Raw genomic sequence first — 15,779 nt, 5'->3', positions numbered from 1 at the left:
TGATGTATCAGCACTTCTTCAGACACTATGTGCTTCTTGTACTATATTTAACAATACCAGCCATAAACAACACAGCAAAGCAATAAAAGCTGAAGCCTTTAGTCTTTATTGTGTGTGGGTGTTTCACCACTTAAACCAGTCTCTTTTCACTTAACACTCCTGTATGAACATGGCTGCTGTAAAACCCATTCTCAGTGTATATGACTTCATATGTACACAGAGGTTACAGCAACATCTCTGTTATACTGCTGCTTCTACCTTTAGTGTAAAATATTAATCGTGTTTCATATTGCTGTAAATAAGAGAGGAGCAGGACTCTGTAGCGCAGAATTGGAGGTTTGAAGAGGAAATAAATAGAAGATGTGACCTCATGGCCTCACAGATGGAACATGCCTTTCCTCTCTCCAGCTGCATGATTTATTCACATTAAGTGTGTTTGTGCATACAGGAGGTGTGTCCAATGAAGATGTGGCAGGGTAGGAGGGAGGTTGAAGTACTTTTTGACCTTGGCCATATACTTATGGTTCCACACCTAGCATGCTACATGCATCTTTACATCTCTAACTATTGTGTACTGAACTGTTGCAAGTGTAGTACACCTTTGTGCATGTGTGTGAACTTCCACATAAACATGACAATTTCAATCAATCTTATTGCAAGATTCTTCTTGACGTTTTATTGAATTGAATTGTCTTTATTGTCATTGTACCAGTACAACGAAATTTGCAGTACAATCCCTTAAAGTGCAGAAATAAAGGGAGAGCACTCAGCCGCTGCGTCTGAACGCGCTGCCATCTTGCCCACGTCATGCCTCAGACGTCACACAACTTTATTTATAAATCTATTCTCCCTGCTTTCATCCAAATCCCTAACACTGTCTTTTAGTTGGAAAAAGTCTGTTTTCATTCTCTTTTGTTCACCATGTCAAGGTAGCATCTTTTTCCAATTCCAGTCAATAAGAAAAAACACTTCTGAGAAGAACACATCTGTGAAGTGTTTGTTTGCCTGCTCTTTTTTTTCACAAAAACTGAAATTGTACCAAACTGGGGCGGCAGTAGCTCAGTCTGTAGGGACTTGGGTTGGGAACCGGAGGGTCGCCGGTTCAAGTCCCGGCACGGACCAAGTCCGGAAACTGGTCTGGTAGCTGGAGAGGTGCCAGTCCATTTCCTGAGCACTGCCGAGGTGCCCCTGAGCAAGGCACCGAACCCCAAAAAACTGCTCTGGAGCGCTCGCTGTGGGCAGCCCCCTCACTCTGAGACCTCTCCATTAATGCATGTCACTAGAACCCTGTTTGTGCATGAGTGTGTATCTCGGCCTATGTGTGTGTTAGACAGAGTGTAAACCGAATTTCCCCTCGTGGGATTAATAAAGTGTAAATTATAAATTATTATTATAAACATTCATCCATTCTTTTCCTACTGTATTTTTCATCACCTTGCCCCTAACATGATAGCCACTGGCTAATTTAAAAATCCAAATATGTGGAAAAAAAACAAAACTTAGTAGAACAGTTGAACTACAAACTGATGACATTAAAAATAGATACATGCAGCATTTGTGTGTTTTTCATTCCTCTGAACTTGTTTCAGTCACGGTCAAGGGCTAAGAACAATTCTGGGTCCAAACCGTGAAGTTAACTGTTAAATGAAGTTTATTGTATGTGTTGGGAAGAATTGTAACCATTGAACATTTTTTAAGCTTTAGATAATAAAAAGCAAGTTTGCAGTCAATTTCATGCTGATTGTAATATTAGCACACAACCCGCTAATGTTAGTTCTGCTAGCATGTGTGGTTGGACAAAGAATGCAGCAGTTATCCATAATGAGCTCGGGCAGGAACCTAAGATTGCAGATGTGCCCAGAAGAGTCAAATATTTCTTCACCCAACAGCAAATGTACAGTATCTATGTCATGTGCTACCTCAACTTCTCCAGGTGACATCCAATTTTGTTTTGGCTATCAGCATCGGAATACGTAAAACGAAATGTTTTGCAGGCTAGACTTTTAGGTCACGTTCCAGTGGTTTTTTGAAGCCAGTTTTCTTGCTACCTGTGAGTAATTCAAGGTTTGGTGAGTATCAGTGTGCTGGCATACTCTCTCTCTCTTTCTCTACCTCCTTCTCTTGCGCGCACAGTGATCATAGTTGCACATGGGAGATAAAGGTGTGCTACACACATCAATGGTTCTTTTGCATACCATGACATTTTTCTTGCTGCATTTTTTTTTTGCTCCACCCTGTCTTTCAAATAGTATACTGCTTTTACCTGCATCCATAACATCCCCCTCTTATATTTTGGGATGCTAGTTTGCAATCCAATGAAATGATGTTATTTTACAGCTGAATAGCTTTTAGTTCTTGCAGGCCAAAAACTTTTTTTTACATGTCGGATGAGCTGTTGGGAAGGAACAACTGATCGTTCAACACCATGTAAGAGACATAGAAAGTATTGCACCTCCTTAGGCCCAAATAACTCTAAAAGACAGATGAGGTCGAACCATAGTCACATTTTTTTTTCTTTTTCCTTTAATTTTTGTGCTGTGGTTTTGATAACACAACTGTTTCGTGTGTCAAGTATCTAGTCTTTTTTTTAATTATTTGTTGTGTTGTCAAAATGTGAAACTCAAATGCCAATTGAGCTTTTAATTGACTGAATTAAAATCTGCAGACTATCCCTGTTCATACATCTCCATGCAACTTTCTTTGAATCAAAAGTTGGTAAAAAATAAATAAATAAATAAATGGAGCAGCAGTAACAGATCAGTGCTCAGACACAAAATATATGTATTAGAGAGATGACAAGAAAGATCCCTGTATTTCTACAACACCCAGCTCCCCCCCCCCCCCCCCCCCCACACACACACACACACTGCAAACTCCTTTATCTCATTCCTCCTCATGTACCTCTTTGATATCCTCATCCTTCTCTCTGTCTTCCTTTCCCGCTCTGCATGCCCGTCTCTCCCTCTGCCTCCCTGCATCCGACCTCAGGGTGTTCCCGTAGGACAGCCCCCAGCTCCCTCTAATGATATAATTATAGCCAATGAGCCAATGTGATGACTCAGGCTGATTAGCAGCATCAAAACAACACTGGCCCCCAAACAGAACGCAGACTTAGAGGGAAGAGAAATAAGGATATGAAAGGGGGTGCACTGAAAATGCACTGATAGACTGTGAGGCTTCAGTTCTTTCAGGGATGATGTATGACATACTCCATGTATGACTGGTTATGTAACGGGAATTCGAGCTAAGAAATAACTGGTCTGAATCGCTAAGTAGGCTTTAAAAACATGATGTGGTCGTGAATCAGTAACACCACTGTCATGGTGCCTCTGAGCAAGATGCAGCAGTATCAGTTATGTTGCTCTTTAGCCAATAAGGTTAGGATGCTGCTGTGAAGAACTATTTCCAACTAAAGTGGCCATTCAAACCCATCCGCTGTTATAATTTGTCTCAATCACCCCAATGTAAAAACCGCAACACCTTGTGTCATTTCTGTGCTTTTCCAAGGTCTGGGCCTCGGCTAAATAAAACCTGATTGATCGCCTATTAATGCATCTGAAGGCTACTATGATTTACTTGTTCGTAGCAAACAAGACAGCTTCCATTTTTCTCCACTAATGGTGTCCGTCCTTGTAATAACTCTTCTTGTCTCCATGTATTCAAGCTCCATTACATGTGGCATTCATTTCAAAGGGAGTGGATGTCTATTGGACCATTACTTGAGGTGGTAGAGCTGATAAAATGAGCTGAATGAGTGCGCTGTAACTAAGAATAGAAAGTGCTGCTGGAGACTTGTAAATGGGTGTTTATGTTTCGCAAATGGGTTTTTTGAGTTGTTGTTTTATATCAGTTTAATTTGCTTTATTTATCACAAAAGTAATCACACAGTTTACTGAAATGAATCTGCAAAGCATATTCTAAATAGCCCAAGAGTGCTGTTGCAGTACAACTGGTTGTGTGATGATTTGAAATTGCTGTTGAGGTGCTGCAAACAATGATATTTCAAGTTTTAAATGTTTGTACGAACCTCAAAATCATGTTTAATTATCTATTATGGTAAATTGTTTTCACCACTGTAATTATTTATTATTAGCTGTTTGAATATTTTCTGTGGGAACCCCAGCAGATATAAGCTCCTTTAGACAAAACATCTTCTTCTTCTTACCCATGTTTCCCTCTCCGTGTCTCCATACACATATTTTGATCAACATGGTAAGTGATATATGGCTTTTTTTTGCAAAGAGTCTGTTGTTCAGACAATAATGTTGCTCCTTCCTCTGTTTTGTGTCCCCACAGAGAGCAAAGAGGTGTACAAGAGACAGGTGCTGTCAATCACCTCCATCGCCATGACAATCAGCCTCCTGGGAACCCTTTGTATGGCCCTCTACTGCCGCAACAAGTGAGAGCATAAACACAGACAAGATATATAAAGATATATATCTAAAAACAGCATACATACTGTTATGTATCACTTTTAAGAGAATTCCCTAAAATAAAAGTCTGCCAGTGTCTTATTGTACGTGGGTGTACTTTACTTTTTACTCTACAAAAAACAACAGCTTACATTACATTGTAGGTATTGTTTCCAAAAAAGTAGACTGCCTCATGCAACATCTAACTTACTTTGGTGAGCACAATTTCATCACAAACAAAACAATAATGGCCAGAAGTTTAAAAGAAACAAAGACCCAAAATGTAGTAACCTAAAATAAGGCATTTGACTGGAACTCTTAAATAAACAGTTAAACAACCAATGAATGTTGCTTGATGAAACACTGATCCAAAATATTTATCTTTATATTTTTAGCCATTTTCCAAAGGCTCAAAACTAACACCTTATTATGCCTTGATCTCTGACAGTTTAAAAACCTGTCCTTTAGCAACTCAATGAGATGTACTGGTGTCTCAAAATTATGTAATTTTTATAAGACATTTATGTGTTTTATAAAACCAAACTAATCATATTATGGTGGTTGCCTATGTCGTAAATAGACCTCACACTATTGAGTACCCAGGAATGCACTTTACTGAAGGGGTGCCATGACAACAAATATGAATAAAAGGACTGGGAGGAGAACACATTTACACCACACAATCAAAAATTATGACCATACAAATCAGTCAGAATTGATCAGGGTAGTTCAGGGTCTTGTTTCCCCCTGAGTGGTATTTCTGTGCTGCATTCAATGGATAGGGTCAGAACTCATATATAAGATAAATGCATATGTAGACAGACTTAAGAAAATGTCCTTTTCCAACCATGAATAAATCAGACATATTCTCTAAGAATAAACTAACAAGTAAATTAGATTCAGTGGCATGTACTGTAATTTCATCCTAACTGCCATTTTTCACACCTTCCTTTGAACTGAAAGTTGCTCCAACTATTTTCAAACTTTATTCAGCAGTGATATCTTTGGTGAAAGTTGCCATAAGACGTAAAGTAAGCAAAATGCTTTATTATTTGGTATTATGCCCAGTTGGGTGTGGGCAGTTGGAATACCCAGGGAGACATTTTGTTCATTTATTGAAGGCCGATGGAACATGTTGAGGCATCAAACATTTTGAACCAAATCCCAGACCGGATATTTGCAACTATTTGTAAATTACTCTATGAGCAAGCACATAGTCATAGCCCATTAGCACAAAGGTCTTCTCATGTGGCTCCGGGACTCTTTTTCCTGTCGCTCTCTTTGCTGCAGCCCATGTTCTGTGTGCAAATTAAAGAATGGTCAACATCCATTTCTGGAGGTAAGAACTTTGCATAGCTTAGCCAGGAGAGTCTTTATTCACAATGGGACCGGTCAAACATCCGGGATGTAGTGGCAGTCTGTCATTTAGAGTATATGGACCGTGGAGCAGGTGGTAATAAATGGTACTGTAATTCCAAAGGCTTCCCTCTATTATATAATGATTTGAATGAGTAGGCAGGCTGACAACAAAATAATCGGATAAAGGCTTGATGGAAAGGCACTTTAAAAGGATCTGTAATGTAGGCAGGGTTTGTCCTGCAGAGAAGATGTATACAGATCGGTAGAAAGTGTTCATGCAAATCTGAGTGACCTGAATAAAAATAAAACCAAAATTTTGCAACCCTGGACCAGGAAAGAAGACCAAATAAATATTTAATTGGCCGAGGCCAAATAAATACAGCCAAATTTACGACAAAAGGGTTTTTTTTGTTCTTTTTGTCATCATTGACCTTTAAAGGGCAACATGCAGATTTGGAGGGTTACGAATTGTCTCCTTATTGTCTTTCTTCCAATACAGTGACAATAAGGTCAGAGTGCCCACTTAACATTAAGTGCGATCCTAGCTGTTTATAAGGCAGAAATCTGGAGTACAGATTTCCAGAACTATACATGTTTACAGCCTGGTACAAAACATGTTGGAGTATAACTCACTAAATTATAAATCCAAGATTTCCCACAAGAAGTGTGTGTCAGATTTGACTAGCAGGTAGGCACTTTGTAGCAAGGAGACTAAACACATTCGTAACTCCACCTCTTTTCTTGTTTATAGATTGACCAGAAGTAAAGTCAGCATTGCTAATATGACTACCTCCGTATCCATATGGCCTGTTCAGACACTAATGGGTAGCCTGTGTCCATGTTTTTTTTTTTTTTTTACTGTGTAAGTTATGGTCCCTTTTCATTTTGACAAAAATGTCATTTAATTGTCAAAAGTCATTTCTTTTTTCTTTTCTTTTTTTTTTTACTAATGAATAAACAGCATTGCCTCGTCTGACAGCCCCTGAGCTTTGTTTAAGGCATTGAAAATAATTCAATAGTAATAGTAAATTTTATACTCTTGGTCTTGTTTGTCTTTTCTATGGCTTTACATTCCTGTCAATAAAATCGCACAGTCGTCCAGCCACGCACATTTTTTTTGCGAGTGCTTTCACGACATTCACACACAGAATTTATTTTAGAAATTAGCAGAGTCTCACCCTGAGCGTGCAATCTCCTGCTCACAAAACTTTAACCTGCTTGCGAATGGATTTTCTTTTTGACACTAGGTAGGCGGACCTGTTTGCCATTGTAAGCTTAAATATAATTGGTGACAAACTAACTTAATTAGTTAGTTTTTCGCTACATAGGCTATTGGGTTGTCAGTGCAATGAGTCTCCTCAGCTCGACAGCAATCTTAATTTACTTTGTCACACTGAGACATTGATGGTTCTGCTAACACTGACATGATTAACCTCCTCACTCATGTCCTTATCCTACTCCCCCTTCAGCCATTTTCACATATAAACAGCTCTGGATATATTCCACATTTTCCATTTCAGATGTATTGCACACAGAGTGATTAGCATTTATTTTGTGTGGATGTCACCACAACATGGATAAGGACATACGTACCTTCAACACAAATGCAAGAGCAATCTCTGTGAATCATAAATGATGGCTGTAAGCACCGTGACATTAAGCAGATTGTTTTTCTGGGCTGCTGGCAAGTTAAAGCCTGTTTACATTTCTGAATCCACATATTTGCATTCACACATGCAACCCCATATATTATGTCATTCAATTTTAAGGAATGCAGTGCATGTGTGGAAGGGGTTTTACTGTTTATCGGTTTTATTTTTTACAGATCCATACATGGCACAGTAATTATAGAACTACATAAAAAGACTTTGGCATGTTAGTTAAGCTCTCCGCTGTACAGTAAGAAGAGGAAGTAAACTAACTCTGTCTAACACTCAGTTGACATTCCTGCACACAAGGTAGTGTGTGTGTGTGGGGGGGGGGGGGGGGGGGGGGGGGGAATACAGTTTGCATACATTAGCATCAGATCAACAACCATATTTGTCAAGGCTTAAGAAGAGATAATGGATCTTTCATATTATAAGAGCACCCAAATAGCGCGAACCAAATGTCACAACCTTCTTCTGAGAGAATATAATTAAAGTGCTGCAGAGGTGGAGAGGATTGGAGTTCACTATGATGCTGTGATTGAACACTCGATTACGCTGCTGTAATCCAGCAGAGAGTCTCCGAGACAGGAACTGCAAAAGCCTTATTGGCTTTATCAGATAATGAGCATCGCCTCTGGCACAACAGAATAAAGTTGTGATAAAAGGTTTTCCATCCAGGGGTCTCATTTATAACCATTGCGTACACACAAAAACAAACCGGACGTTAACATCTGTGCACACCATGCGATTGTGATTTATAAAGGGAACTTTGTGTGAAGGTGTGTGTTTTAATGTTTGCAATTTGGCACCAGCATAGGTAAGTAGTGTTGTTATAATTAAGGGCATATGTTGAAGACTGATAGAAAAAGAAATGCACCATAAGAGCTTTCTCTTAGATGAATGGGAGGAATCAGAAAATGTCCTTCATGCTCAATTTGTCCTGATTATTCCACTCTTTGTAGAACAATCATCTATAGACCTTATTTAATGAGTCAGTGTTGTGTCTATGAAAGATTAGGGTCAGACTGATTTGTCCAGTGACTCCAGTCCTTCAGTGTCTTTGTAATAAACAGAACAAAGCACCAGTTAAAGACCAACACCTATGAGAAATAAAGAGTCTAGACTCAAAATGCTTTAACAGATACTTTAATAGAGAGCCAAGGTACATTTCATAAGCTGTTTAGTTTCTGACTTTTATTACGGCTCGGGCAAGAGAGACTGCAGAGAAAGATAGAAAGCATCTCTGGCCAATATCTCTCCTTCTTCTCTGTCCTCAAGGGCATGCCAATGGAGCACAATTCTCCTTAGCCACTGACTCATTTTTCAAAAGTACGATGGTGAATGAGTCTAACAAATTGGAGAAAATCTTGTACATAGAAAGGATATTACAGATTGTTAGGACCAGAGTAGGACATGAACCGCAACTTTTTTTTTTACTCTTCTAGCTGTTACTTTCCAAGTTCATCGGAACTGTTGGAGCCTTTTGAACTTCAGAAATGTAATGTTTACGTTCAAGAGGCGGCTCCATACCATCATACCATCATTTTTAAAGTTCAAGTATGTAGATTGTCACAACCTGGCTCAACAGTAGGTGACAAAATAGGGAGACCACACATCATCTGTAACATTGTTCCAAAAGATTATTTAATTACAATTATTAATTTACAAAACAATTAAGATTATAAGGATTCAGGTTTCAATTAAGGATACTTTCTGGGTGCTTCCCTTAAGTTATAGCTTGAACAGTCTACAACTATCCAGTGACAATTGACTGCACTAGACTTGTTATTGTGACTGGACTGGGATTCATTTGAATTGCTTCTGGTGATTTATTCAAACCTATACCATGGTCTTTTTCCTACCTCATAGTAAAGGTGCCATTACATAACTAAGCAGGTTTTGTCCTTTACATAACAAATCTGTGCCTCTCCAGCTACCACACAAATTTGCAGATTTGGTCTTCACCGGGACTCAACCCACCGGTTCCCAACCCAAGTCCCTACATGCTGAGCTACTGAAGCCCCTATGGTGTAATAATATTTCAACTATAAGTGGTATACCAACGTTTTCAAGTTTTAAAGGATAGGGCCTTAACCAAGACTCTGTGTGTGTTGATGTTTAACTATGAACTTTGGACTTTCTTCAATCCTCTAATTTTAGGTTGAGACCACACTAAGAAGTAAAACTGTGATATTGTATGTTTCCTTCCTGTCAAAAATTCACAGTAATTGTCCCCCAACATCTTTTTTTAAGAATATTTATAGATTGGTTTGCAGCTGGGACTGAGTGGGAGTGTTGATTGCAGCAAAAATTCAAACACTGAGGACAAAAAAACATTTTTAATTACATGTAAGACAAGAGCTCAAGGTTTGAGGCTAACTACAGATAGCTAGAATCTTTTAAGTTAAAGCGACATAGGAGAGTAAAAGACGTTTGGTGTACTTGGGCTGAAAAAGGCTTATCTCATATCACACCACATTGTGTACAGATTGAAAAATCCAAAGCCAGCGACTCAATAATTAGACAAATAAAAATGTTTGTTTGGGATGAAAAAATGTAGAGCGACACAGTATACAAAGTAAATTTGTTTTGTCAAAGTTCTGCAGAATAAAAATATCCACTTTTGCATCACTCTTTTTCTTTCTCTTTTTTCTTTACAGGAGGCGCAGAGAAAAGCTCCAGGCCCACTTGAAGGAGAGTCGTACTTTGAAAAACTACACCGCGAATTCCCATAATGCCTTGGATAGCAAGATGAGGGCCTCTAACACTAACCTGCAAATGCATGAGGTAATTACAGTTTTTCTTTCCTTTGACCATTTCGACCTTCTTCACAAGCGCTATTGTCTGCTATTTATGACAACTAAACTGTATTCATCTTTCACTTCAGAGTACTTCCATTTCATTCCTTTAAGACTGGTTTAATTGCTATGCCTCTCCTTAAATTAGACTAAGACTACAGAAAATTGGCGGTGTGTTTGCAAAAGTTGTTGGTGATACACAGGGTACATACTTTTTTGGCCAGAATTTTATATATATATTTTTTTTTAATGAAACAAAGAAGAATAAAGCAACAGTTGACATAAACATATTTTAACATTCAATACATGGCTCTTTTACTGCCAGTTGCAGTGTTTTAAAGTGTTTTGTTTAATTTGTTAACATTTCAACCAATCAGACTTGGTTATATAGCAGCAATGTAAAAATAATGACAGCTGACCTGCAGTACACAAATAATACCCTAAGGTGTTAGCATGTCTCGTAGAATTCATCACTCTTCGGCAGATTTAGCTGCACATGAATCAGTGAGTATCCCCACCTCCACCTAGCCGCTTGTGTCACACTCACAGGTCTTTTAGCAAGCAATCGTTCAGTGGTTTGGGAGTACAGTGAAGGCTAGCAATGTCATTCATCATACTCTCTGAAGTCTGTGTCATCATATCTCTCCCAGATGTGCTTCTTGGACTATAGCTGGTATGGAAAACATCACAGTAATTTGAATGTCATTAAATATCACATCTTCCATTCCTTTGGTGTCAATGTGTGTAATCCGTGCAATGCTGGGAACAAATTGGCTTTAACCATTTTGCATCTTTATTATGTAAGTTACCTATCTAATATGCATAGGTTTGACACAAAGCTTTATTGGATGATTTGTGTTTATTCTCAGGACATAATTTAAATGTACAATGAAGCCAAGCACATGTGCTGTTGTACTGTGGAGAGTTATCTCCATATAAACACAAGATGAATAAATCACTGAGTGGGAGAGGTAAAGAAATTAGTTATGTAAGATTCAGATAGTAAAGGATAGACATACCAATGCTAAGCTAACTATAGATGGATTCAAATAACATACATACATGCAGTTGTTTTCCATCTTGTCATTCACTCACTCAAATGTAACACCATTTTTTTTCCACTGAGGACAAATGTAATGTTTGCTCTGTAACCACTTGAAAATCCTACAATCAAATGGATCGTATCTCAGCATAAGATTTTCATAATTACATTTTCTGAGTGCTTCTTTTAAGTTATTTCTCTCCGAGTTTAGAGTTATTAGCCAGGCTTGTCACTTCATGCTTCAAGGCGACAATTTACAATCATTGCATGCCCTTTTTGAAACAAGAGGTTAAAGACATACAATGTTGAAACATAACAGATTTTGTCATCTCAAGTCTTGGGTTAATAAGAGCAATCTCTCCTGTGGTTCTACAGATTATGTTTCCAAAGGGTTGAGATCTAGCTTGAAGATAGAGTTAACTAAAGTTTGAAACAGAATCTGTATTGTGCGAGGACAACACACTAGGTTTGTTAATTTATATTACCCAAAAACTGATGCTTTGTAAAAGCCATTATAAACATGCTACAAAAATACATCAAATCAAATAGAATGGCAGTTACCCAACTACGCCATGGAAGTTGATTTCCAATGCAGATGGGAGGCACCTATCAAAGATTAAACCTAACTGTGACCATCCATTTTTAGGTCAAGTAACAGTTTTTTGACACAAAGATTTAAAGTATTTGCATGCTTTTCAGCAATCACAAAAAACTACATCTTTAAAACTTGCCTTAAAACCTATATTCCCTTAATACTCCCAATCACAGATGCACTCAGATGTTTCACATTTGGACACATTTTCTTGATCTTTATTTTGTACTCAAATGTTCACATTTCAGCTCTTTAGGCACATCATTGCTTCTTTCTCTTTCACATTTTTTGTAATCATTTTTATACTTTCTGTATTCGGAGGTCAATCTAAGGAAATGTTAAAAGTTACTGCTCTGTAAACTCCATTTTCAGGAGTCAGCCTGGAACTTCATTCAAACTTTAAATGGGTCACTGCACTTTATCATTTCACTTCAGCCTTCACATATCTCTTCTTTCATATATTCTGAGGTTAGGCTTCTACCAGTGGTTTTGAGACTTTATGGTGGAGGAAGTTAAACATTTTGAACAAATAATCTGGGACATTTTCATACTGCTCTTTATTAAATCCAAACATTGAATATAATCTATAGTTATACCCTCTGATGTATGACCTCCAGGGTAAGGGTTGATTTTAAAACAGAAGGCAAACCGTTTTGTCTCCGTTGCTTTCTTCTTAATTAAACATAAGTTAAAAAAAGATAGTTTAAATTAAAAGAATAACTAACACATCCGATTCATTAGATGTCTCCGCAGGCCTAGCTTTGTTAGCATCACAACAGACTAGCTCAGTGGTTAGCGCTGTTGCAGGTTAGCACTGCTGCTCCAAAAATGAGAAGGCTTGCACCATTACAGCACTATGACCGACTTCTGACTCTTAACGGCATGTCAAGCAAATACTCAAGCGTTATTGCATTCACACAGACTTTTGAGAATATGCACATCTCGATATCTGTTTGATGAGTCATTTCCAAAAGAGAGGCAGACAGATCGTTCTCATCCAGGCATTAAGGCTAATACAATTAGCACTGTGTCATGGTAACATTGCGAAGTTAAACAGAAAAGTTTACCCAATTTATGGATGAAAAGGAAACAGTATTATCATTACACAATGTATTTTTGAGAAATAGGCTGACCTTTGGTGTATCAAGGTTGCTTTTCAATTTGCTGTATTTATGTAATGTTATACAAGCGCCTTTATGGAACGGGCATGTAAACAAGCTGTACTTTTTACTCTTTTTTTTGCCTCTGACCCTGAATTACATTGATTGATGTCTGCAGGCAATCAATTTCCAACATTTTTAAATGACAATCACGGCCAGTTTTTCTGCACTGAACTACAGATTTTATTCTAAATAATTTTTAGTATTACTTCTGTTTAATTAAATCGAAATGTTTCACCTTTCATAAAACTTTCACATTTACTGTAGGTGGCCTTTAAGCAAAAGTAGAAGTCCACAAGCATCCCAAATAATCAGGCAGGACAGAAGCATCCAGCAGGTTGTTAAAATGAGCCCTTCTGATTAGCACCACAGGGTCCTTTGTTGTAAGTGTTTGATTTAACAGAGAATAAAAGAGCAGTTCTGACTGCGCCGGCCTTTCTCGATCAATCAGCTTCACCACCCTGTCATGTATTCCTCAAGTTTTTCCACAGAGTCTGACTATCATTGACACTTAGTTTAAACAGCTCTATCTCTGTCATGAACAAGAGGATCCTTTGCCTACTCTACCAGGCTTAGAGACTTTCGTGTGTGTACATGTAGCTGATTGTGTGTGTTTATAACGCTGTAAAGCTGTTATTGATGTCAGTATCTCTGCACAAATCATAAAACTCATCTCCTGGTTCCCTCCGGTTAGACTGTCAGTGTTAAAAAAAAAAGCTCTGTACTAGAGGTCTTTGGTATGAAGTCCCTCTCTCAGAGATTAAAACTCCCATTACAGCACACACACATACACACACAAGTCCATGAATTCACATCCATGCATGCTCCCTTTGTACCCCGATTGTCCAGACTCGGTGTGAAGTCCCTGTCAAAGTAATGATTACTTCTATATCTGTGTGCATCTATGGATCTAGAGAGCAGAGTTTTTTTGCCTGCAGCTGTGCGGAAAAACATTACCTCTGTTGATGACCTCCATAAACAGTCAATATTGCAATATGACACATGCACGCAGTTTCCGTTTTTGTCCTTGAGCACTCTCTGCAAAGCCTAATTCTATTTTTTAACTGAAACAAAATGAACGCTGAACAACAAAGCGGCAGCACAAACAGATTAAAGGCACTTCTCCCACTTTTTAATGGTTTATAACAGATAAATTAGTTAAAAAGAAGACTTTCTCTGTCTGCAACTTTGAAAGCAAAGCCGTTGCACTTCGAGATCCTGTCAGTTAAGGTTAAGAGGGGCAATTACTCTGTCATCCATTTTTACTGAGCTTAATTAACTGTATATGCAAACATTAGCAGATCCTTCTCTTTTTAAATAACAGTCCATTGTTCCACTGTTAAAAACCTCACTTTCAGCTTCATCACAGGCTGGGAAAGGAACAAGTCTTCACTCGAAGCATCTCTATCAATTAGCCACTTGTATAAGTGCAGCAGAGAGCTATGCAGACTGAGATGTTCATATTTTATTTGCACTCATATGCATGCTCTTCTTCTTTTCTTTTTACTGCTGCAACACTTCAACTTACCCACTGGGGAAAAGACTCTTGTGTTTTATCTTATTTAGTGGTGTTAAGGGGAACGTTTGCCTTGTAATGTGTTTAAAATGTGAAACTACCTCAGCATTTTGGAAGTGTTACAGCTCATGAAAATCTAAATAAGTGTAATAATTTAATGTCTAATCAGTGCTAGCAGACCAGAGAGCAAAACAATGACAACATCTGGCAGCCTGTATTGTATTAAAAGAAAAAACACTTCAGTGATAATCTGCGTAGTCTTTAGTCAGTCTTACATTCATGACTAACCAATCTGCTCTATTTAAATATCTTATATCACACCATGAAAGAAAATCAATAAAGTTTCATTGGTACGGAGTATAGTTCAAAATCAACTTTGCTTTTAAACACAAGAAATAGCATTGGGATTAAGCTCCTGATTCTTAAATAAACAAGAACCATACTCCATGGTAAAAGTTCAATTAAGCTGTAAAAGTTTGAAGCATCAGTTTAACATCCACTCATTATCTATGTTTCGCTTTTTTCCATTCGGGGTCATGGGAGCTGGAGCCAATCGCAGCAGTTATTGGGTGGAGGCAGGGTACACACTGGACTGTTTGCTTGTCAATCACAGGGCTGACATTTTGAAATAGACAACCATTCACACGCAAACCCACAGACAATTTATAATCACCATTTGGAAAGCATGTCTTTGGACAGTGAGAGGAAGCTGGTGTACCTGGCGAGAAGCCGCACAGGCACAGGGAGAACATACCAACTATACACTGAGAGGAAGCTGGTGTACCTGGCGAGAAGCCGGGCAGGCACAGGGAGAACATACCAACTATACACAGAAAAGAGCCTGTCCGATGGAGATTCAAACCAAGGTTAGGAGGTTAGGGTAAACCACACGAATGTTCTTGCTGTGAAGCAACAGCACTAACAACTGCATCACTGTGCAGCCCAAGATTAAGAATATCAAAGATTTTCAGTTTAAAGTGAATCAGAAGTGTTCATACAAACCTGTTTTTTATTATCTATGTTCTTCCTTTAGCAGGGATGGTAGTCAGCATACATTTGAAGTTATAACCAAAGGTCTGTTAGGGTTTTATAAGCACAAATCAGCTTTCAAACGTCTGAATGGTCACATAACTGTGGCAGCATGTGTGACTCTAATGAGGCTGGTGTCCTGCTGAGGGCCCTTAAAAAGGATTGCGTCAGTGACCGCCTTGTTAGTCAGAGATCTAACTCAGAATTTCACATTCAAAAAAA

The 15,779-nt window shown here is 38.3% G+C and overlaps 1 protein-coding gene across 1 annotated transcript in view; it reads left to right on the top strand.

Moving 5' to 3' along the window:
* Positions 1-15,779, top strand: part of nrg3a (neuregulin 3a) — a 333,642-nt gene that overhangs the window by 305,347 nt on the left and 12,516 nt on the right. Inside the window, exons 5-6 of the mRNA XM_079362694.1 lie at positions 4,297-4,399; positions 10,081-10,207. Of these exons, the coding sequence (XP_079218820.1) occupies positions 4,297-4,399; positions 10,081-10,207 (230 nt within the window). The remainder of the gene's footprint in view (positions 1-4,296; positions 4,400-10,080; positions 10,208-15,779) is intronic.

Source organism: Symphodus melops (assembly GCF_947650265.1).
Source record: "Symphodus melops genome assembly, chromosome: 15".
Lineage (NCBI taxonomy): Eukaryota > Metazoa > Chordata > Actinopteri > Labriformes > Labridae > Symphodus > Symphodus melops.
This window is presented reverse-complemented; position numbering and strand designations above follow the sequence as displayed.